The sequence below is a fragment of the Heterodontus francisci genome, chromosome 36 (assembly GCF_036365525.1).
Source record: "Heterodontus francisci isolate sHetFra1 chromosome 36, sHetFra1.hap1, whole genome shotgun sequence".
Taxonomy (NCBI): Eukaryota; Metazoa; Chordata; class Chondrichthyes; order Heterodontiformes; family Heterodontidae; genus Heterodontus; species Heterodontus francisci.
Genome location: NC_090406.1, coordinates 8,212,544 through 8,235,544, shown reverse-complemented (window position 1 = coordinate 8,235,544; position 23,001 = coordinate 8,212,544). Strand labels below are relative to the sequence as shown.

The following is a 23,001-nucleotide window of genomic DNA, read 5'->3' as shown; positions in this document are numbered from 1 at the left end:
AGGACGAGGTCAAGTATGTTTTTCACTCATGTTGGTTCCCCCACCACCTGCCGCAGACCCAGTCTAGCAGCTATGTCCTTTAGGACTCGGCCAGCTCGGTCAGTAGTGGTGCTACCGAGCCACTATTGGTGATGGACATTGAAGTCCCCCACCCAGAGTACATTCTGTGCCCTTGCCACCTTCAGTGCTTCCTCCAAATGGTGTTCAACAGGATGTTCTTGCTATAGAGGGAGTGCAGCGAAGGTTTACCAGACTGATTCCCGGGATGGTGGGACTGACATATGAGGAGAGATTGAGTCGGTTAGGATTATATTCGCTGGAGTTCAGAAGAGTAAGGGGGAATCTCATAGAAACCTACAAAATTTTAACATGACTTGACAGGGTAGATGCAGGAAGAATGTTCCCAATGGTGGGGGAGTCCAGAACCAGGGGTCATAATCTAAGGATACGGGGTAAACCTTTCAGGACTGAGACGAGGAGAAATTTCTTCACCCGGAGAGTGGTGAACCTGTGGAATTCACTACCACAGAAAGCAGTTGAGGCCAAAACATTGCATGTTTTCAAGAAGGAGTTAGATATAGCTCTTGGGTCTAAAGGGATCACAGGGTATGGGGCGAAAGCGGGAACAGGTTACTGAGTTGGATGATCAGCCATGATCATAATGAATGGCGGAGCAGGCTCGAAGGGCCGAATGGCCTATTCCTGCTCCTATTTTCTATGTTTTATTATTCTATTAAGAAATGTCTTGTAACCTCTCCTCAATCTCTTTGTGACATATTTTAAAATAGATGCTTGCCCACCTGCCGTCACTCACTCACTATCCAGAGAGAATATTCCTTCCCTGATCACCCAGCGAAACATTTCATCATTTTAAAATCTTCTACTGAATCGCTTCTTAGTTTTATCCACACGGATAGAAATAGTCTCGGTATGTCAAGTCTCTCCTCATTAGTTATGACTCCTAATCTCTGATGCCTTCTTGATAAGTCAAAGCTGCACCTTCTCCCTTGATGTTAATCTCCCCCGTGCTTGTTTGCTTGTCACATGCTGCAGCAACAGCAAGTAATTTGAGCTCCTGTGGTTCATCAAACTGGAAAACTACTGCTAAGTCTCGACACAAATACGCGTTGTATTAGAGGCTGAAGGGACACTCTAAGGCAGATGCCACGTGTTAGTACTTTCACCCCTTGTGTCTGGTTTAACCTTCAGAGTCTTGATGACTGGTTAAAAAAAAAACTTGCATTTATGTATAGTACCTTTCACCACTTCAGGATGTCCTGCGATGCTTTAATGCCTTCATTGGCCGAGGCATTGAGTACAAGAGTTGGGACGTCATGTTACAGTTGTACATAATGTTGGTTAGGCCGCATTTGGAGTACTGTGTGCAGTTCTGGTCACCGCACTACAGGAAAGATGTGATTAAGCTGGAGAGGGTGCAGAAAAGATTCACAAGGATGTTGCCTGGTTTGGAGGGCTTGAGTTATAAAGAGAGATTGGATAGGCTGAGTCTGTTTTCCCTGGAGCGAAGGAGGCTGAGAGGGGACATGATAGAGGTATATAAAATTGAGAGACATAGATAGGGTAGATAGCCAGAGTCTGTTTCCCATGGTAGGGGTGACTAAAACTAGAGGGCATCGATTTAAGGCGAGAGGGAGGAGGTTTAAAGGGGATCAAAGGGGTAAATTTTTCACACAAAGAATAGTGGGTATCTGGAATGAGCTGCCAGAGGAGGTGGTGGAGGCAGGGACAGTAGCAACATTTAAGAGGCACCTGGACAGGTACCTGAATGAGCAAGGCATAGAGGGATATGCAATTAATGCAGGCGGTTGGGATTAGTATAGATCGGCATTATGGTCGGCATGGACGCGGTGGGCCGAAGGGCCTGTTTCTATGCTGTACGACTCTTATGAAGCACTTTTGAAGTGTAGTCACTGTTGTCATGTAGGAAAGTTGGCTGCCAATTTGCACAGGAACCCACAAAGAGCAATGTGCTAATGATCAGATAATCTGTTTGTGATGTTGGTTGTCAATTAGCCACACAACTTTGCACCAGGCATCCTTTGCATTTCGATTTGCAAGTGTTATTGCATTTACGGTAATGTGTCTCAGTACTCTAGCATTCCTAACATCATGCAAAATAAATTACCTCACAGTACAGAAGAATTGATGTGCAACCAGATGCGCCATTTGGACAGAAACATTTTGGAATCGTGTTACGCCGACATTTATCTTCCATGCCAGAATTTGAGTGGTCAAGGACAAAACAGAACCATACAATGATATAACACAGGAGGAGGCCATTTGGCTCACTGCGCCTGTGCTGGATCTGTTTAAAGAGCCATCCAATTAGTCCCACTCCCCTCTGCTCTTTCCTCATTGCCCTGCAATTTATTTGCCTTTACAAGTATTTATCCAATTCCCTTTTTAAAATTACAGCTTCTGCCACCCTCTCAGACAGTGCATTACAGATCGCAACACACTGCGCTGTCTACGGCAAACCAGCCATATATATTATCGATTAAACGAGGTCGATCCAAATCCTAACCTCTCACTGCACACAAAAAAAGTTTTCCCTCATGTTGCCTCTGGCTCTGTTGTCAATCACCTCTAATCTGTGCCCTCTGGAAAGCAATTCTCCAGACACGAAAGTGGAGGATGCAGGATGGGCCTTGCGTGAGAAGCAAATGTACACATACGTGCCGCAAACAGATTCCTCTCCCAGCTTGCCATTAGCAGTGCCCAGGAGATCAATGGAGGTTGTCTCCAGGCATTCAAAATTAAAAACAGGACGAATATTGCCAGGGACTGCAGCCAGTCGAGGCCCTCGGCTGTCTACCTTCCCACATCCCCACCATGCACCACGTCCTGGCTTGTATGAACTTGCTTAGAAAGCTTGCACATAATTTAAGATTTTGATACCGCGCTGGTGTATTTTTATAGCCAAGACATTAAGGCAATGTGTCCAGGCTAGATGCCAAACACCCCGGTGGAACTATTCAATGAGGAGCAGGGAGTTCTCATGGAATCCCAATCATCGATCAAACGAAAAGAAGCCAAAGTAAGCAACAAAGGTCCAGCGAAAGCAGAGGGAACGTTCCCAAATAAATGATAATGTTTGTGTCAACTGAGGCTCAGTGGGTAGTTTTCCCACCCCTGACTGAAAGTCCCACGTTTGAGTTCCTACTCCAGGGACTTCAGCACAAAATCTAGGCCGACCCTCCCAGTGCAGTACAAAGGGAGTGTTGCACTGTCGGAGTGCCATCTTACAGATGAGACATTAAACCCAGGTCTCTTCTGCCTTCACAGGTATATGTAAAAGGTCTTATGGTCACTATGTGAGGAACAGCTGGGGAGTTCTCACCAGTGTCGTGGGCAAATATTTAGACATCAACCAATATCACCAAAAAACTCCACAAATTATCTCGTGATTATCACATTCCTGCTTGTGCAATCTTTCTGTGTCCCACATCACAACAATGATTATGAAAATACTTTGTTGCCATAAAGCACTTTAGGACATGGTGAAAGAGACTTCATAAATGCAAGTTTTTTCCTTTTTCAAATCGATGTCTATAAAGGACGAGGAAGGTGGTTATTGCCGGTTGAACCTGTACCCCAGTGAGAATCCATACCATCACCAGCAGCACAGGGCAGGGAATTAGAGCAGAGAATAGTACGTGTTCCAGATCTGTGTTCCTGCCGCACGCCAGAATCCCAGGTCGGAATATTGGGTGTGGAGGATCGGAGACCTGTTGCAAAGCTCGCCAGAACTGCCAGACTGTAACTACAACAACCACCTGCATTTATATAGTGCCTTTAACATGGTAAAACATCCCAAGGGGCTTCACAGGAATGTTATAGAACAAAATCTGACACAGAACCATGTACGGCGATATTCGGCCAGGTGAGCAAAGACACGGTCAAAGAGGTAGTTTTTAAAGGAGTGTCTTAAGGATGAGAGAGAGGCAAAGAGGTTAAGGGAGAGAATTCCAAAATTGAGGGTTAAAACAGCTGAAGGCATGGCTGCCAATGGTGGAGCGATTACACAGAATTCCCTGACACGTTTCCCAGCACGCATTGCTCTGCGCCAGCAACACAAAAGGGGACGATTGTGACCCCAATTTGGCCGCAGTTTTTCGTTTCTGATGGGTCTCCAGAGTGGGGTGCAGGAAAAAGGAAGGCGACCCACAGACACTGGATCCCAAAAATCGCACCTAAAAAACATGGCAATGCATAAAAAAAAAAGCTGCCCATAAAGTATCCCGCTGTCAGTAATCGCTGCCACTCCCCTACACAAGACCGGTTTTGGAGCGAGTCTCAACCCAATCCCGACTGAGGATGATGAGCCACAGAAACAAGAACAAAAATTGCTTTTGTAGGTTACTCACTGGTTCAGAAAGAGAAAGATAGACAGCTGGTTTAAAATGTGGAGTTTAACTAGATGCTTTGTGAAGTGGGGAACACACGGCCTCTGCCACATTGGACATTGTATCCAGTTCCCGACTGAACCAAACCTTGAATGAAGCAACTGGCAGGAAGACTTGATCACCTTTCAATTCTTTAATTGTGCTTGTATAAGGAAACTCCAAGTGACACTCAATTAAGGAAAAGACTTGGATTTGTATAGCACCTTTCGGAACCTCAGGCTATCCCAAAGCGCTTTACAGCCAATGAAGCACTTGTGAAGTGTAGTCACTGTCGTTATGTAAGCAAGCGAGGCAACCAATTTGCACACAGCAAGATCCCACAAACAGTGACGACTCCCACCTAGTTTGTATGGCTCATTCCACAAGAGGCAGTACATTTACTTGTCTATTAAATTTAATTGTAGAGCTCTTTCCTGCAACCAAATATTGGCAAGACCAAAGCCGTTATCTTTGGTTCTCCACCACCAACTCCATCCCACTCCAGGGAAATGCCAGAGGTTGGACCCAACTATTTGCAACCTTGGCGTTCTATCTGACCCCGAGATGAACTTCCAACCATATATCCGCTCCATCACTAGACTGCCTATTTCCACCTCTGTAACTTCCCTGATTCCTCCCTGCCTCAGCTCATCTGTTGTTGAAACCCTCATCCACGCCTTTGATACCTTTAGATTATTCCAACGTCCTCCTAGACAGCTCCTCTTCCACCTTCCATCAACTGGAGCTTATCCAAACTCTTCTGCCTGTATACTCCCTCTCACCCATCATCCCTGTACTCGCTGATTTACATTGGCTCCCGTTCTGGCAATGACCAGATTTTAAAATTCTCATATAAAAGCAAAATACTGCGGATGCTGGAAATCTGAAACAAAAACAAGAAATGCTGGAATCACTCAGCAGGTCTGGCAGCATCTGTGGAAAGAGAAGCAGAGTTAACGTTTCGGGTCAGTGACCCTTCTTCGGAACTGACAAATATTAGAAAAGTCACAGATTATAAGCAAGTGAGGTGGGGGTTGGGCAAGAGATAACAAAGGAGAAGGTGCAGATTGGACCAGGCCACATAGCTGACCAAAAGGTCACGGAGCAAAGGCAAACAATATGTTAATGGTGTGTTGAAAGACAAAGCATTAGTACAGATTAGGTGTGAATATACTGAATATTGAACAGCAGCAAGTGCAAACCTGAAGAAAAACAACCTGAAAAAAACAGTGGGTAAGCAAACTGAACAAACTAAGATGAAATGAAATAAATGCAAAAAAAGATTGTAAAAAGGAATGTAAAAAAAAAAGGAAGAAAAAATAACTAAAAATGAAAGTAAAGTGGGGGGCTGTCATGCTCTGAAATTATTGAACTCAATGTTCAGTTCGGCAGGCTGGAGTGTGCCTAATCGGTAGATGAGATGCTGTTCTTCGAGCTTGCGTTGATGTTCACTGGAACACTGCAGCAATCCCAGGACAGAGATGTGAGCATGAGAGCAGGGGGGAGTGTTGAAATGGCAAGCAACCGGAAGCTCAGGGTCCTGTTTGTGGACTGAGCGGAGATGTTCCGCAAAGCGGTCACCCAGTCTGCGCTTGGTCTCCCCAATGTAGAGAAGACCACACTGTGAGCAGCGAATACAGTATACTACATTGAAAGAAGTACAAGTAAATCGCTGCTTCACCTGAAAGGAGTGTTTAGGGCCTGGGATAGTGAGGAGAGAGGAGGTAAATGGGCAGGTATTACACCTCCTGCGATTGCAAGGGAAGGTGCCCTGGGACGGGGACGAGGTGGTGGGGGTAATGGAGGAGTGGACCAGGGTGTCGCGGAGGGAACGATCCCTTCGGAATGCTGACAGGGGAAGGGAGGGGAAGATGCGACTGGTAGTGGCATCACGCTGGAGGTGGCGAAAATGGCGGAGGATGATCCTTTGGATATGGAGGCTGGTGGGATGAAAAGTGAGGACAAGGGGAACCCTGTCACGGTTCTGGGAGGGAGGGGAAGGGGTGAGGGTAGAGGTGCGGGGAATGGGTCGGACACGGTTGAGGTCCCTGTCAACCACAGTGGGGGGAAATCCTCGGTTGAGGAAAAAGGAGGTCATATCAGAAGCACCATCATGGAAGGTAGCATCATCAGAGCAGATGCGTCGGAGACGGAGAAACTGGGAGAATGGAATGGAGTCCTTACAGGAGGTAGGGTGTGAAGAAGTGTAGTCGAGGTAGCTGTGGGAGTCAGTGGGCTTATAATGGATATTGGTAGACAACCTATCCCCAGAGATGGAGACAGAGAAGTCGAGGAGAGGAAGGGAAGGGAAGTGTCAGAGATGGACCATGTAAAGGTGAGAGAAGGGTGGAAATTGGAAGCAAAGTTGATAAAGTTTTCTAGTTCGGGGCGAGAGCAGGAAACGGCACCGATACAGTCATCAATGTACCGGAAAAAGAGTTGGGGGAGGGGGCCTGAGTAGGACTGGAACAAAGAATGCTCGACATATCCCACAAAAAGACAGGCATAACTAGGACCCATGCGGGTACCCATAGCGACACCTTTTACTTGAAGGAAATGCCTGGAGTTGAAGGAGAAGTTGTTCAATGTGAGAACAAGTTCAGCCAGGCGGAGGAGGGTGTTGGTGGATGGGGACTGGTTGGGCCTCTGTTCCAGGAAGAAGCGGAGAGCCCTCAAACCATCCTGGTGGGGGATGGAGGTGTAGAGCGATTGGACGTCCACTATCCATTATAAGCCCGCTGACTCCCACAGCTACCTCGACTACACTTCTTCACACCCTACCTCCTGTAAGGACTCCATTCCATTCTCCCAGTTTCTCCGTCTCCGACGCATCTGCTCTGATGATGCTACCTTCCATGACGGTGCTTCTGATATGATCTCCTTTTTCCTCAACCGAGGATTTCCCCCCACTGTGGTTGACAGGGCCCTCAACCGTGTCCGACCCATTCCCCGCACCTCTACCCTCACCCCTTCCCCTCCCTCCCAGAACCGTGACAGGGTTCCCCTTGTCCTCACTTTTCATCTCACCAGCCTCCATATCCAAAGGATCATCCTCCGCCATTTTCGCCACCTCCAGCGTGATGCCACTACCAGTCGCATCTTCCCCTCCCTTCCCCTGTCAGCATTCCGAAGGGATCGTTCCCTCCGCGACACCCTGGTCCACTCCTCCATTACCCCCACCACCTCGTCCCCGTCCCAGGGCACCTTCCCTTGCAATCGCAGGAGGTGTAATACCTGCCCATTTACCTCTTCTCTCCTCACTATCCCAGGCCCCAAACACTCCTTTCAGGTGAAGCAGCGATTTACTTGTACTTCTTTCAATGTAGTATACTGTATTCGCTGCTCACAGTGTGGTCTCCTCTACATTGGGGAGACCAAGCGCAGACTGGGTGACCGCTTTGCGGAACATCTCCGCTCAGTCCGCAAGCAGGACCCTGAGCTTCCGGTTGCTTGCCATTTCAACACTCCCCCCTGCTCTCATGCTCACATCTCTGTCCTGGGATTGCTGCAGTGTTCCAGTGAACATCAACGCAAGCTCGAGGAACAGCATCTCATCTACCGATTAGGCACACTACAGCCTGCCGAACTGAACATTGAGTTCAATAATTTCAGAGCATGACAGCCCCCCACTTTACTTTCATTTTTAGTTATTTTTTCTTCCTTTTTTTTTACATTCCTTTTTACAATCTTTTTTTGCATTTATTTCATTTCATCTTAGTTTGTTCAGTTTGCTTACCCACTGTTTTTTTCAGGTTGTTTTTCTTCAGGTTTGCACTTGCTGCTGTTCAATATTCAGTATATTCACACCTAATCTGTACTAATGCTTTGTCTTTCAACACACCATTACCATATTGTTTGCCTTTGCTCCGTGACCTTTTGGTCAGCTATGTGGCCTGGTCCAATCTGCACCTTCTCCTTTGTTATCTCTTGCCCAACCCCCACCTCACTTGTTTATAATCTGTGACTTTTCTAATATTTGTCAGTTCCGAAGAAGGGTCACTGACCCGAAACGTTAACTCTGCTTCTCTTTCCACAGATGCTGCCAGACCTGCTGAGTGATTCCAGCATTTCTTGTTTTTGTTTAAAATTCTCATCCTTGTTTTCAAATTCCTCCATGGCCTCACCTCTCTCTATCTCCCAGTCCTCCGGGGTCTCTGCACTCCTCTAATTCTGGCCTCTTGCGCATCCCCGATTGTAATCCCTTCACCATGTTGGTCATGCCTTCAGCTGCCTGGGCCCTAAGGTCTGGAATTCCCTTCCTAAAACTCTCCACCTCTCTTTCCTCCTTTAAGATGCTCCTTAAAAATCTACCTCTTTGACCAAGCATTTGGTCATCTGTACTAATACCTCCTTATGTGTCTTGCTGTCAAATTTTGTTTGATAACACTCCTGTGAAGCACCTTCGGACGTTTTTACCACGTTAAGGCGGCTGCATAAATGCAAGTCATTGTTGTAGCAGTTGAAACCAACCTTTGGCTCCGTGACAGCATTCCTGCCTTTAAGTCAGAAGGTGCAGGATGTGGTTAGAATAATTATACAATGTGAATGAATCATACAATCACAGAACACAAACAGCACAGAAGGTGAGCACTTGGTCCATCATAGAGCTGTCCAGTTAGCCCCACTTCCCCCCCACCTGCCAACCCCCTGCTCCTTCCCCATTCCCCCACCCCCGCTCATTCCCCATAGCCCTGTAATGTTTCCTCAAGTATTTATCCAATTCCCTTTTGCAAGTACTTATTGAATCACTGCCTTTTCAAGCAGTAAGTTCCAGATCATAACTCACGTTTAAAAAAAAACTGTTCCTCAAGTCACCTCTGGTTCCTTTGCAGTGAGGAAAATCACACCTGCCAAGAATGAGGCACAGTCATTTTGTCATATGGAACATTAATTTTAAACTCTTACTGGACTGAAAACATGGCAGTACCTGCATTCTAAAAGGACAGTGGCTGGAAACATCTGCATTCTAAGAGACAGTTGCCTGAAGAAGACAATGGAACTGCTCCCTGATTCGGTTAACCAAATGGATTTTGATCAAAAGACATTGAGTGAGTGAAAGCTAGCATTTCAGACCCCTTACTGAGGATGTCTACTGTGATTGAAAGAATCTACAAACAGTCCAAGTAGGGAGCTAGTCACATGACTGGTCTGCTGGTCCAGGTTTGGTTTGAATTGTGCTCACAGATCAGTTTGGGTCAGACTGCAATTTGAAGACAAAAGAGAAAGGCGGCCTCTTTCTCTCTCGCACTCTCATGCAAAGACAGGGATCCACAGAAGAAAACCATCAAAACACGTCTGAAAGAGTGCACTGGGCGAGATGGCAAGATTTAACTGCAACCAAAGACTTTACATCAAACTCAAAAACTTCAAAGTGCAGTCTGACCCAAACTGGATTCTTTCAATCTCAGCAGACATCCTCAGTAAGGGGTCTGGAACATTAACTTTCACTCACTCAATGTCTTTTGATCAAAATCCATTTGGTTAATTGAATCAGGGAGCAGTTCCATTGTCTTCTCCAGGCAACTGTCCCTTAGAATTCAGATGTTTCCAGCCACTATCCTTTCAGAATGCAGGTGCCACCATGTTTTCAGTCCAGTAAGAGTTAAATGAACTCCAGCTATAGCCTCACACCTGTCCCCTTTATTCTTTCTTCTTTTCTATCTCTATCTGTGTGCGTGTTTATCACGTATGCATGCTAGCATGGTCACATTGCATTTTAGTAGTTTTAACTGAATTAGAGTTTTAAGGTTAATAAGTTATAGTTAGGGGAACAGATAGGAGGTTCTGTGGGAACGAGAGAGACTCACGGTTGGTGTGTTGCCTCCCAGGTGCCAGGGTTCGTGATGTCTCGGATCGTGTTTTTGGGATCCTTAAGGGGGAGGGGGAGCAGCCCCAAGTCGTGGTCCACATAGGCACCAACGACATAGGTAGGAAGAGAGATGGGGATTTAAGACAGCAATTCAGGGAGCTAGGGTGGAAGCTTAGAGCGAGAACAAACAGAGTTGTTATCTCTGGGTTGTTGCCCGTGCCACGTGATAGCGAAGCGAGGAATAGGGAGAGAGAGGAGTTGAACACATGGCTGCAGGGATGGTGCAGGAGGGAGGGTTTTGGTTTCCTGGATAACTGGGGCTCTTTCTGGGGTAGGTGGGACCTCTACAAACAGGATGGTCTTCACCTGAACCAGAGGGGTACCAATATCCTGGGGGGGAGATTTGCAAGTGCTCTTCGGGGGGGGTTTAAACTAATTCAGCAGGGGGATGGGAACCTAAATTGTAGTTCCAGTGTACAGGATGTTGAGAGTAGTGAGGTCAGGGATAAGGTTACAAGGACGCAAGAGGGCACTGGCAAGCAAGAACCTGGTTTAAAGTGTGTCTACTTCAACGCCAGGAGCATCCGGAATAAGGTGGGTGAGCTTGCAGCATGGGTTGGTACCTGGGATCTCGATGTAGTGGCCATTTCGGAGACATGGGTAGAGCAGGGGCAGGAATGGATGTTGCAGGTTTCGGGATTTAGATGTTTCAGTAAGAACAGAGAAGATGGTAAAAGGGGGGGGGGGGTGTGGCATTGTTAATCAAGGAGAGTATTACAGCGACAGAAAGGACGTTTGAGGACTCGTCTACTGAGGTAGTATGGGCCGAGGTTAGAAACAGGAGAGGTGAGGTCACCCTGTTGGGAGTCTTTTATAGACCTCCAAATAGTTCCAGAGATGTAGAGGAAAGGATAGCGAAGATGATTCTCGACAGGGGCGAGAGTAACAGGGTAGTTGTTATGGGGGACTTTAACTTTCCAAATATCGACTGGAAATACTATAGTTCGAGTACTTTAGGTGGGTCAGTTTTTGTCCAGTGTGTGCAGGAGGGTTTTCTGACACAGTATGTAGACAGGCCAACCAGGGGCGATGCCACATTGGATTTGGTACTGGGTAATGAACCCGGCCAGGTGTTAGATTTAGATGTAGGTGAGCAGTTTGGTGATAGTGATCACAATTCGGTTAGGTTTACCTTAGCGATGGGCAGGGACAGGTATATACCGCAGGGCAAGAATTATAGCTGGGGGAAAGGAAATTATGATGCGATTAGGCAAGATTTAGGATGCGTAGGATGGGGAAGGAAACTGCAGGGGATGGGCACAATCGAAATGTGGAGCTTATTCAAAGAGCAGCTACTGCGTGTCCTTGATAAGTATGTACCTGTGAGGCAGGGAGGAAATTGTCGAGCGAGGGAGCCGTGGTTTACTAAAGAAGTTGAAGCGCTTGTCAAGAGGAAGAAGAAGGCTTACGGTAGGATGAGACGTGTAGGCTCAGTTAGGGCGCTTGAGAGTTACAAGCTAGCCAGGAAGGATCTAAAGGGAGAGCTAAGAAGAGCAAGGAGAGGACACGAGAAGTCATTGGCGGATAGGATCAGGGAAAACCCTAAGGCTTTCTATAGGTATATCAGGAATAAAAGAATGACTAGAGTTAGATTAGGGCCAATCAAGGATAGTAGTGGGAAGTTGTGTGTGGAATCAGAGGAGATAGGGGAAGTGTTAAATGAATATTTTGCGTCAGTATTTACAGTAGAGAAAGAAAATGTTGTCGAGGAGAATACTGAGATTCAGGCTACTAGGCTAGATGGGATTGAGGTTCACAAGGAGGAGGAGTTATCAATTTTGGAAAGTGTGAAAATAGATAAGTCCCCTGGGCCAGATGGGAACTATCCTAGGATTCTCTGGGAAGCTAGGGAGGAGATTGCAGAGCCTTTGTCCTTGATCTTTATGTTGTCATTGTCGACAGGAATAGTGCCGGAAGACTGGAGGATAGCAAATGTTGTCCCCTTGTTCAAGAAGGGGAGTAGAGACAGCCCTGGTAATTATAGACCTGTGAGCCTTACTTCGGTTGTGGGTAAAATGTTGGAAAAGGTTATAAGAGACAGGATGTATAATCATCTTGAAAAGAATAAGTTCATTAGCGATAGTCAGCACGGTTTTGTGACGGGTAGGTCGTGCCTCACAAACCTTATTGAGTTTTTCGAGAAGGTGACCAAACAGGTGGACGAGGGTAAAGCCGTGGATGTGGTGTATATGGATTTCAGTAAGGCGTTTGATAAGGTTCCCCATGGTAGGCTATTGCAGAAAATACGGAAGTATGGGGTTGAAGGTGATTTAGAGCTTTGGATCAGAAATTGGCTAGCTGAAAGAAGACAGAGGGTAGTGGTTGATGGCAAATGTTCATCCTGGAGTTTAGTTACTAGTGGTGTACCACAAGGATCTGTTTTGGGGCCACTGCTGTTTGTCATTTTTATAAATGACCTGGAAGAGGGTGTAGAAGGGTGGGTTAGTAAATTTGCGGATGACACTAAGGTCGGTGGAGTTGTGGATAGTGCCGAAGGATGTTGTAGGGTACAGAGGGACATAGATAGGCTGCAGAGCTGGGCTGAGAGATGGCAAATGGAGTTTAATGCGGAAAAGTGCGAGGTGATTCACTTTGGAAGGAGTAACAGGAATGCAGAGTACTGGGCTAATGGGAAGATTCTTGGTAGTGTAGATGAACAGAGAGATCTTGGTGTCCAGGTGCATAAATCCCTGAAGGTTGCTACCCAGGTTAATAGGGCTGTTAAGAAGGCATATGGTGTGTTAGCTTTTATTAGTAAGGGGATCGAGTTTCGGAGCCACGATGTCATGCTGCAGCTGTACAAAACTCTGGTGAGACCGCACCTGGAGTATTGCGTGCAGTTCTGGTCACCGCATTATAGGAAGGATGTGGAAGCTTTGGAAAGGGTGCAGAGGAGATTTACTAGGATGTTGCCTGGTATGGAGGGAAGGTCTTACGAGGAAAGGCTGAGGGACTTGAGGTTGTTTTCGTTGGAGAGAAGGAGGAGGAGAGGTGACTTAATAGAGACATATAAGATAATCAGAGGGTTAGATAGGGTGGATAGTGAGAGTCTTTTTCCTCGGATGGTGATGGCAAACACGAGGGGACATAGCTTTAAGTTGAGGGGTGATAGATTTAGGACAGATGTCAGAGGTAGTTTCTTTACTCAGAGAGTAGTAGGGGTGTGGAACGCCCTGCCTGCAACAGTAGTAGACTCGCCAACTTTAAGGGCATTTAAGTGGTCATTGGATAGACATATGGATGAAAATGGAATAGTGTAGGTCAGATGGTTTCACAGGTCGGCGCAACATCGAGGGCCGAAGGGCCTGTACTGCACTGTAATGTTCTAATGTTCTAATTCTAATTCTAAACTTTAGAGTCAGAGAGATACAGTATTGAAACAGGCCCTTCAGCCCACCGAGTCTGTGCCGACCACCCATTTATATTAATCCTACATTAATCCCATATTCCCTACCATATCCCCACCTTCCCTCAATTCTCCTACCACCTACCTACACTCGGGACAATTTACAATGGCCAATTTACCTATCAACTTGCAAGTCTTTGGCTGTGGGAGGAAACGGGAGCACCCGGAAGAAACCCACGCGGTCACAGGGAGAACTTGCAAACTCCGCACAGGCAGTACCCAGAACTGAACCTGGGTCGCAGGAGCTGCGAGGCTGCAGTGCTAATCTGGTTGATTTCTTTGCCGTTACAATTGGGGAGCAGTGAACAAGGATTCACTGAGGGGAAGCTAAAAACATGGTGTTTTAAAAAATGAAACCCTGTTGCAGTCAAACCAGGAAAAAGCTGAGAGGGAACCCCTAGACCCCTTTCTCACCAGGTTGTAACAGTAGATTATCTTAAATCTGTGTCCTCTGGTTACTGATCCTTCTGCCTCACAAAACAGATGTGTGTCCTTACACCCCCAGGTGTCTCTGTTCCTGCACCTTATTTAAAATTGTACCATTTAGTTTATCTCTGCTCCTATCAAAATGAATCACTTCACAATTCCCTGTCTGTCCTGAAGTCTGTTACCATCATCCTATCTATTTACTAAATTTCTGAGTTTCATGTCATCGGCAAACGTTGAAATCATACCCAAGTCCTGGCCATTAGTGTACGCTCAAAAAGAGCAGTTGTCCCAATACCGACCCCTTGCGGACACTGTATTCCTCCCTCAGTCTGAAAAACAACTGCTCTGCTCCTTTAAGCCCATGGGCTTCAGTTCTGCTGACAGGGTTATCGTTTGGTATTTTCTGAAAAGCCTTTTGAAAATCCATATACCCAACATCAACTCATTCAAGTTAGTCAAACATGTTTTACCTTAAACAAATCTGCACTGGCTGACATTTATTCATTCGTGGAAAGTGCTTCCTGACATCACCCCTGAACTGCCTAGCTCTAATCTTGAAGTTAACTGTCAAGGTTTGCAGGCTCACAAGAAAACAAACAGTTCAGCGTGATCCCAAAAAACACAGTACGATTCCCAGAATCTCAAATAGTTAACGGAATTTGTCTGTCACTCTAAAACAGCGGCATTGTGTATGATCATACTCACTTTAGATTCTCTCTTGTGAATCACCGACTACAGCTGATGGTTTCATTAAAATCCCACAGGAAAAAACGTTGCAAATTATTATTTGCATAAAAGATCTTGCATTTTTATAGCTCCTTTCACAGCCTCAGGATGTCTTAAAGTGCTTCACAGCCAAAGAAGGACTTTTGAAGTTTAATCTCTGCTGTAATGTAGGAAATGCGGCAGCTAATTTGCACACAGCAAGCTCCAACAAACAACAATGTGATAAAGGCTAGATAATCTGATATTTAGCAATGTTGGTTGAGGCATAATTGCCAGGACACTGGAGGGAACTTTATTGCAATAGTACAAATAGGGAATCTTTTTGTAGCACCCCCCGCCACTGAGAAGGCAGATTTAGTTTAACCGAAGGATGACACCCGACAGTGCAGCACTCCCTTAGTACTACAGTGGATTGTGTGGTCACATCTGTAATCAAACACTGTGTTCTCAATATTGAAATATGGGAATAGGGAAATCTGTTTGATGCACTCGACCTCTTATTTAAATGCACACACCCCTTTGTATTTGGGCTGTTCATTTGTACCAGACAACCTCCCATGGCATTCTACACAGGCAAATGGAGTAAGGTCAGAGAGAGAGGCATAACTGGATCAAGGAAAGTCAGTGCCTTTGTACGGTCTTGTATTCTGTCCTTATTTTTTATATTTCCATTATAAATACCTGCACCTACATTTATTATAGAAAATGGCTATGTAAACTTTTTCACACTGTAACTACAGCCCTCCCCCACCAGCCCTGGTTCTGCAGCGCCTCCACCGGGGCCAGTTTACATAGCCGCCCGCTCCCAGTAGGAGAATGGCAATGCATAATGAAATATGTGATACTTCCAAATGAAAGCTTTTTAAGATAAGAAATAGCCAAGCCAGATATTCAAGCAAAGTGACTTAGCAGTCCAAGTACACAAAATCATTTTTAAAAACAGTAGACAGATAGAAAAAGGCCAATCGAATGTTGGCCTCAAGGGGACAGGAATATAAAGGGAAACCAAGTAAAGAGTCTTGCTTGGAACCTCTTGGGAGTAGTGTGTTCAATTCTCGGCACTGCCCATCAAGGAATATATTGGCCTGGAGGAAAGGGTGTAGCACAGATTGACAATGGGGCTTAGAGGATGGAATTCAGAAGACAAATCCTAACTTTGTATAATCTGCAAACTTGGATATGCAACTCACTATTTCTTCATCCATGTCATTTGAAAATATGGCAAAACTTTGCGGTCCCAGAGCAAATTCCTGGAGGACACCACGTTCCACATGCTGCCAGTCAGACGATCTAACCTGTATCTCCACTCTCTGTCCTCTTCCTCCCAGCTTAGTTCGGGCACAAGTCATAAGGTTACCCACCCGCCAATTCCATGCGCTCTCATTTTGGCCAATAACCGCCAAGACAGCCTGACCCCTCGCTGGGGTACGGGTTCCATCGACAAGGGGATGACTTCTGGTAGTTCCTCCAGTTGGGCCACATTTTTGAAAATGCGAGCCTTAAGCGTCTATTCAGATATAAAAGGCATCACAGCTGAGCCTTACCCCCTCTACACACTCTCCTCACAAAGTATAAAACAAAAATAAAGATATTGGCGCAGTGAGGGAAGTAGATATCTCATCGTAACCCAAAAAATGTGTCCCAGATTCACTCCCAAACTGTAAATAATTACAGTCTACATAAGATTCATTTGAGAAGCCAAAATACAGAATTACATATAAAATTACACAATAGCCTGACAACTTTACACTCCATTTGCTGACAATCTAGTCCCAGGAAGTTTACAAATGCATTTCTTTTAAATAAAAAGATTGCAATATTTTCCAAAACACAACAGTATTTAGGTTTTTTGTGGGGACTGAAAGGGCAAGATGTAAAGGATAAATTCTATTTCCATTAACAATCAGTTACCAAGGAGATTTTGTTTTCATGAATGCAACGAGAAATTGATTTGAAAACAGCCCCACTCTCTACAACTGCTCCAGCTCTCAAACTTAGAACTATTTTAATCAATAATGCAGTCAGAACTCAGCCATTTTCCATGGGAAGAGAAGGAAAACACAAGAGTTCTCATCCCCGAGGAGAGGGCAGTCCACCCCCTCAAATCCCACCTTCTCCTCCATGTTCCCCTATTCTTCCCATCTTTCCTTCCCCTGCCTCATCCTGCCCGCCCTCCCTTTAACCCCCTCCTAACTCCATCTCACCCCACTCTCTCTCACTGCCCCTGCTCCCTCATCTCCCTATCCTCCTTCCACTCCCTGCCCATGCCCCATCTAACCCCCATCCTCATCCCCCTCCACCCCCCACCCCACACTCTCCTCTCACCTGCCTCTGCCCCACCCTTCACCAACCCCCACTCCCCTCCCCCTCACAGTACCGCTCCACACTCCCCCCCCCACTCCCTCCTGCCCCCAACTCTCCCACTCCCCTCCACCCCCCCGCCCTCCCACTCCCCCTCCCCCTCCCCCCCCACTCCCCCTCTTCCCTCCCCCCACTCCCCCTCTTCCCTCCCCCCTCCTCACCACTCCCCCTCCCCCCACTCTTCCCTCCCCACCACTCCCTCTCCCCCCACTACCCCTCCCCCGCACTCTCTCCCTCCCCCACCCCACCCCACTCCCCCACTCTCCCCCCCCTCCCCCACTCTCTCTCCCCTCCCCCACTCTCTCTCCCCCCCTCCCACTTTCTCCCCCACTCTCTCTCCCCCCCTCCCACTTTCTCCCCCCCTCTCCCCCACTCCCCCACTTTCTCCCCCCCCCTCTCCCACTTTCTCCCCCCCCCTCCCACTTTCTCCCCCCCCCTCTCCCACTTTCTCCCCCCCCCTCTCCCACTTTCTCCCCCCCCCCTCCCACTTTCTCCCCCCCCCTCTCCACTTTCTCCCCCCCCCTCCCACTTTCTCCCCCCCCATCTCCCACTTTCTCCCCCCCCCTCTCCCACTTTCTCTCCCCCCCCTCTCCCACTTCTCCCCCCCCCTCTCCCACTTTCTCCCCCCCCTCTCCCACTCTCTCCCCCCCCCTCTCCCACTCTCTCCCCCCCCCTCTCCCACTCTCTCCCCCCCCCTCTCCCACTCTCTCCCCCCCCCTCTCCCACTCTCTCCCCCCCCCTCTCCCACTCTCTCCCCCCCCCTCTCCCACTCTCTCCCCCCCCCTCTCCCACTCTCTCCCCCCCCCCTCCCCACTCTCTCTCCCCCCCTCTCCCACTCTCTCCCCCCCCTCTCCCACTCTCTCTCCCCCCCCTCTCCCACTCTCTCTCCCCCCCCTCTCCCACTCTCTCTCCCCCCCCTCTCCCACTTTCTCCCCCCCCCTCTCCCACTTTCTCCCCCCCCCTCTCCCACTCTCTCCCCCCCCTCTCCCACTCTCTCCCCCCCCCTCTCCCACTCTCTCCCCCCCCCTCTCCCACTTTCCCCCCCCCTCTCCCACTCTCTCCCCCCCCCCTCTCCCACTCTCTCCCCCCCCCCTCTCCCACTCTCTCCCCCCCCCTCTCCCACTCTCTCCCCCCCCCCTCTCCCACTCTCTCCCCCCCCCCTCTCCCACTCTCTCCCCCCCCCCTCTCCCACTCTCTCCCCCCCCCTCTCCCACTCTCTCCCCCCCCCTCTCCCACTCTCTCCCCCCCCCCTCTCCCACTCTCTCCCCCCCCCCTCTCCCACTCTCTCCCCCCCCCCTCTCCCACTCTCTCCCCCCCCCCTCTCCCACTCTCTCCCCCCCCCCTCTCCCACTCTCTCCCCCCCCCCTCTCCCACTCTCTCCCCCCCCCTCTCCCACTCTCTCCCCCCCCTCTCCCACTCTCTCCCCCCCCTCTCCCACTCTCTCCCCCCCCCTCTCCCACTTTCTCTCCCCCCCCTCTCCCACTTTCTCCCCCCCCTCTCCCACTTTCTCCCCCCCCCTCTCCCACTTTCTCCCCCCCCCTCTCCCACTTTCTCCCCCCCCCTCTCCCACTTTCTCCCCCCCCCTCTCCCACTTTCTCCCCCCCCCTCTCCCACTTTCTCCCCCCCCCTCTCCCACTTTCTCCCCCCCCCTCTCCCACTTTCTCCCCCCCCCCCTCTCCCACTTTCTCCCCCCCCTCTCCCACTCTCTCCCCCCCCTCTCCCACTCTCTCCCCCCCCCTCTCCCACTCTCTCCCCCTCCCTCTCCCACTCTCTCCCCCCCCCTCTCCCACTCTCTCCCCCCCCCTCTCCCACTCTCTCCCCCCCCCTCTCCCACTCTCTCCCCCCCCCTCTCCCACTCTCCCCCCCCCCTCTCCCACTCTCTCCCCCCCCCTCTCCCACTCTCTCCCCCCCCCTCTCCCACTCTCTCCCCCCCCCCTCTCCCACTCTCTCCCCCCCCCCTCTCCCACTCTCTCCCCCCCCCTCTCCCACTCTCTCCCCCCCCCCTCTCCCACTCTCTCCCCCCCCCCTCTCCCACTCTCTCCCCCCCCCCCCCCTCTCCCACTTTCCCCCCCCCTCTCCCACTCTCTCTCCCCCCCCCCTCTCCCACTCTCTCCCCCCTCTCTTACCCGGGGTGTTCACTGTGGGTTTTGTTTCTCTCCATTGCCAGTGTTGTTCGTTTCCATTGCCAGTGTTGTTCGTTTCTCCAATAGCGCCAGGCGCTACTGTTGTTGTTGTTAATCCAAATGCCGATCAGCAAAGAGGAAAGAATCAGCATCGCCAGCACTTTCCACCTCAATCCGCCCGCCATCCGCAAAAAAAAAATCACCGCCACAAATACCCGACCCCGACCCGGAGTCTCCCCGCTCCCGCTTCCCTCCCCCAGCGGCCGGTCTGGATCAGTCTCTTCACCGCGCGCCGGGTTCACAAACAGCGGGGCGGAACCAGCAACCAAACACACCCCTCCCCTCCCCCCTACTCCCCTCCCCCTCCCCTACTCCCCTCCCCCTACTCCCCTCCCCTCCCCCTCCTCCCCTCCTCCCCTTCCCTTCCCCCACTCCTCCCTCCCCACTCCTCCCCTCCCCCTACTCCCCTCCCCTTACTCCCTACTCCCCTCCCCTCCCCTACTCCCCTCCCCCTCCCCCTACTCCCCACCCCCTCCCCCTACTCCCCTCCCCCTCCCCCCTCCCCCTACTCCCCTCCCCCTCCCCCTCCCCCTACTCCCCTCCCCCCTACTCCCCTCCCCCTACTCCCCTCCCCCTCCCCCCTCCCCCTACTCCCCTTACTCCCCCCCCCTCCTCCCCTCCCCTTCCCTTCCCCCCTACTCCCCTCCCCTCCCCTCCCCCTACTCCCCTCCCCTACACCCCTCCCCCTACACCCCTCCCTCCCCCTCCTCCCCTCCCCTTCCCTTCCCCCCTCCTCCCCTCCCCTTCCCTTCCCCCTACTCCCCTCCCCTCCCCCTACACCCCTCCCCCTCCTCCCCTCCTCCCCTTCCCTTCCCACTACTCCCCTCCCCTTCCCCCCTACCTCCCTCCCCCCCTACTCCCCTCCCCTCCCCTCCCCACTCCTCCCCTCCCCACTACTCCCCTCCCCCTACTCCCTCCCCCTCCCCCTACTCCCTACTCCCCTCCCCTCCCCCTACTCCCCTCCCCCTCCCCCTCCCCTACTCCCCACCCCCTCCCCCTACTCCCCTCCCCCTACTCCCCTCCCCATACTCCCCTCCCCCTCCCCCTACTCCTACTCCCCTCCCCCTACTCCCCTCCCCCTCCCCCCTCCCCCTCCTCCCCCTCCCCCTCCCCCCCTCCCCCCTACTCCCCTTACTCCCCTCCCCTCCCCCTCCCCCCTTACTCCACTTACTCCCCTCCCCTCCCCTCCCCCTACTCCCCTCCCCTCCCCTCCCCTCCCCCTACTCCCCTCCCCCTACTCCCTCCCCTCCCCCTACTCCCCTCCCCTCCCCTCCCCCTACTCCCCTCCCCCTCCCCCTACTCCCCTCCCCTCCCCTCCCCTCCCCCTACTCCCCTCCCCTCCCCTCCCCTCCCCCTACTCCCCTCCCCTCCCCTCCCCCCTCCCCTCCCCCCTCCCCCCTCCCCTCCCCCTCCCCCTACTCCTCCCCCCTACTCCCCACTACTCCCTCCCCTCCCCCTACTCCCCTTACTCCCCTCCCCCTACTCCCCTTACTCCCCTCCCCCTACTCCCCTTACTCCCCTCCCCCTACTACCCCTCCCCACTCCCCTCCCTCCCCCTACTCCCCTCCCCCTACTCCCCTCCCCTCCCCCTACTCCCCTCCCCCCTACTCCCCTCCCCCACCCCTCCCCTCCCCCACCCCTCCCCTCCCCCTACTCCCCTCCCCCTACTCCCCTCCCCTCCCCCTCCCCCTACTCCCCTCCCCTCCCCCTCCCCCCTCCCCTCCCCCTACTCCCCTCCCCTCCCCTCCCCCCCTCCCCTCCCCTCCCCCTACTCCCCTCCCCTCCCCTCCCCCTCCCCCTACTCCCCTCCCCCTCCCCCTACTCCCCTCCCCCTCCCCCTACTCCCCTCCCCCTACTCCCCTCCCCTCCCCCTCCCCCTACTCCCCTCCCCTCCACCTCCCCCTCCCCCTACTCCCCTCCCCTCCACCTCCCCCTACTCCCCTCCCCCTACTCCCCTCCCCCTCCCCCTACTCCCCTCCCCCTCCTCCCCTCCCCCTCCCCCTCTCCCCCTCCCCCTACTCCCCTCCCCCTCCCCCTACTCCCCTCCCCCTACTCCCCTCCCCCTCCCCCCTACTCCCCTCCCCCTACTCCCCTCCCCCTACTCCCCTCCCCCTCCTCCCCTCCCCCTCCTCCTCCTCCCCTCCCCCTCCTCCTCCTCCCCTCCCCCTCCTCCTCCTCCCCTCCCCCTCCTCCTCCTCCTCCTCCCCCTCCTCCTCCTCCTCCCCCTCCTCCTCCCCCTCCTCCTCCTCCTCCTCCTCCTCCTCCTCCTCCTCCTCCTCCCCCTCCTCCTCCTCCTCCTTCCCCTCCTCCTCCTCCTCCTCCCCTCCCCTACTCCCTACTCCCCTCCCCCTACTCCCCATCCCCCTACTCCCCTCCCCTCCCCTCCCCCTCCTCCCCTCCCCTTCCCTTCCCCCCTCCTCCCCTTCCCCCCTCCTCCCCTCCCCTTCCCTTCCCCCCTCCTCCCCTCCCCTTCCCTTCCCCCCTACTCCCCTCCCCTCCCCTCCCCCTACTCCCCTCCCCCTACACCCCTCCCCCTACACCCCTCCCCTCCCCCTCCTCCCCTCCTCCTCCTCCCCTCCTCCCCTTCCCCTCCTCCCCTCCTCCCCTTCCCTTCCCCACTCCTCCCCTCCCCACTCCTCCCCTCCCCCTACTCCCCTCCCCTCCCCCTACTCCCTACTCCCTCCCCTCCCCCTACTCCCCTCCCCCTCCCCCTCCCCCTCCCCTACTCCCCTCCCCCTCCCCCTACTCCCCACCCCCTCCCCTACTCCCCACCCCCTCCCCCTACTCCCCTCCCCCTCCCCCTCCCCCTCCCCCTCCCCCTACTCCCCTCCCCCTACTCCCCTCCCCCTACTCCCCTCCCCCTCCCCCCTCCCCCTCCTCCCCTTACTCCCCCCTCCTCCCCTCCCCTTCCTTCCCCCCTACTCCCCTCCCCTCCCCTCCCCCTACTCCCCTCCCCCTACACCCCTCCCCCTACACCCCTCCCCTCCCCCTCCTCCCCTCCCCTTCCCTTCCCCCCTCCTCCCCTCCCCTTCCCTTCCCCCCTACTCCCCTCCCCTCCCCCTAACTCCCCCTCCTCCCCTCCCCTCCCCCTCCTCCCCTCCTCCCCTTCCCTTCCCCACTACTCCCCTCCCCTTCCCCCCTACTCCCCTCCCCCCCTACTCCCCTCCCCCCCTACTCCCCTCCCCTCCCCTCCCCACTCCTCCCCTCCCCACTACTCCCCTCCCCCTACTCCCTCCCCTCCCCCTACTCCCTACTCCCCTCCCCTCCCCCTACTCCCCTCCCCCTCCCCCTCCCCCTCCCCTACTCCCCACCCCCTCCCCCTACTCCCCTCCCCTCCCCCTACTCCCTCCCCCTACTCCCCTCCCCCTACTCCCCTCCCCCTCCCCCTCCCCCTACTCCTACTCCCCTCCCCCTACTCCCCTCCCCCTCCCCCCTCCCCCTACTCCCCTCCCCCTCCCCCCTCCCCCTACTCCCCTTACTCCCCTCCCCCTCCCCCTCCCCCCTTACTCCACTTACTCCCCTCCCCTCCCCTCCCCTCCCCCTACTCCCCTCCCCTCCCCTCCCCCTACTCCCCTCCCCTACTCCCCTCCCCTCCCCTCCCCCTACTCCCCTCCCCTCCCA

At 52.4% G+C, this 23,001-nt stretch overlaps 1 protein-coding gene across 1 annotated transcript in view; it reads right to left on the bottom strand.

Moving 5' to 3' along the window:
• Positions 1–19,571, bottom strand: part of LOC137351561 (beta-1,4-galactosyltransferase 2-like) — a 68,060-nt gene extending 48,489 nt beyond the window's left edge. The window contains exon 1 of the mRNA XM_068016087.1: positions 19,362–19,571. Within this exon, the coding sequence (XP_067872188.1) occupies positions 19,362–19,505 (144 nt within the window). The 5' untranslated portion in view covers positions 19,506–19,571. The remainder of the gene's footprint in view (positions 1–19,361) is intronic.
• Between the last annotated feature and the right edge of the window lie 3,430 nt (positions 19,572–23,001).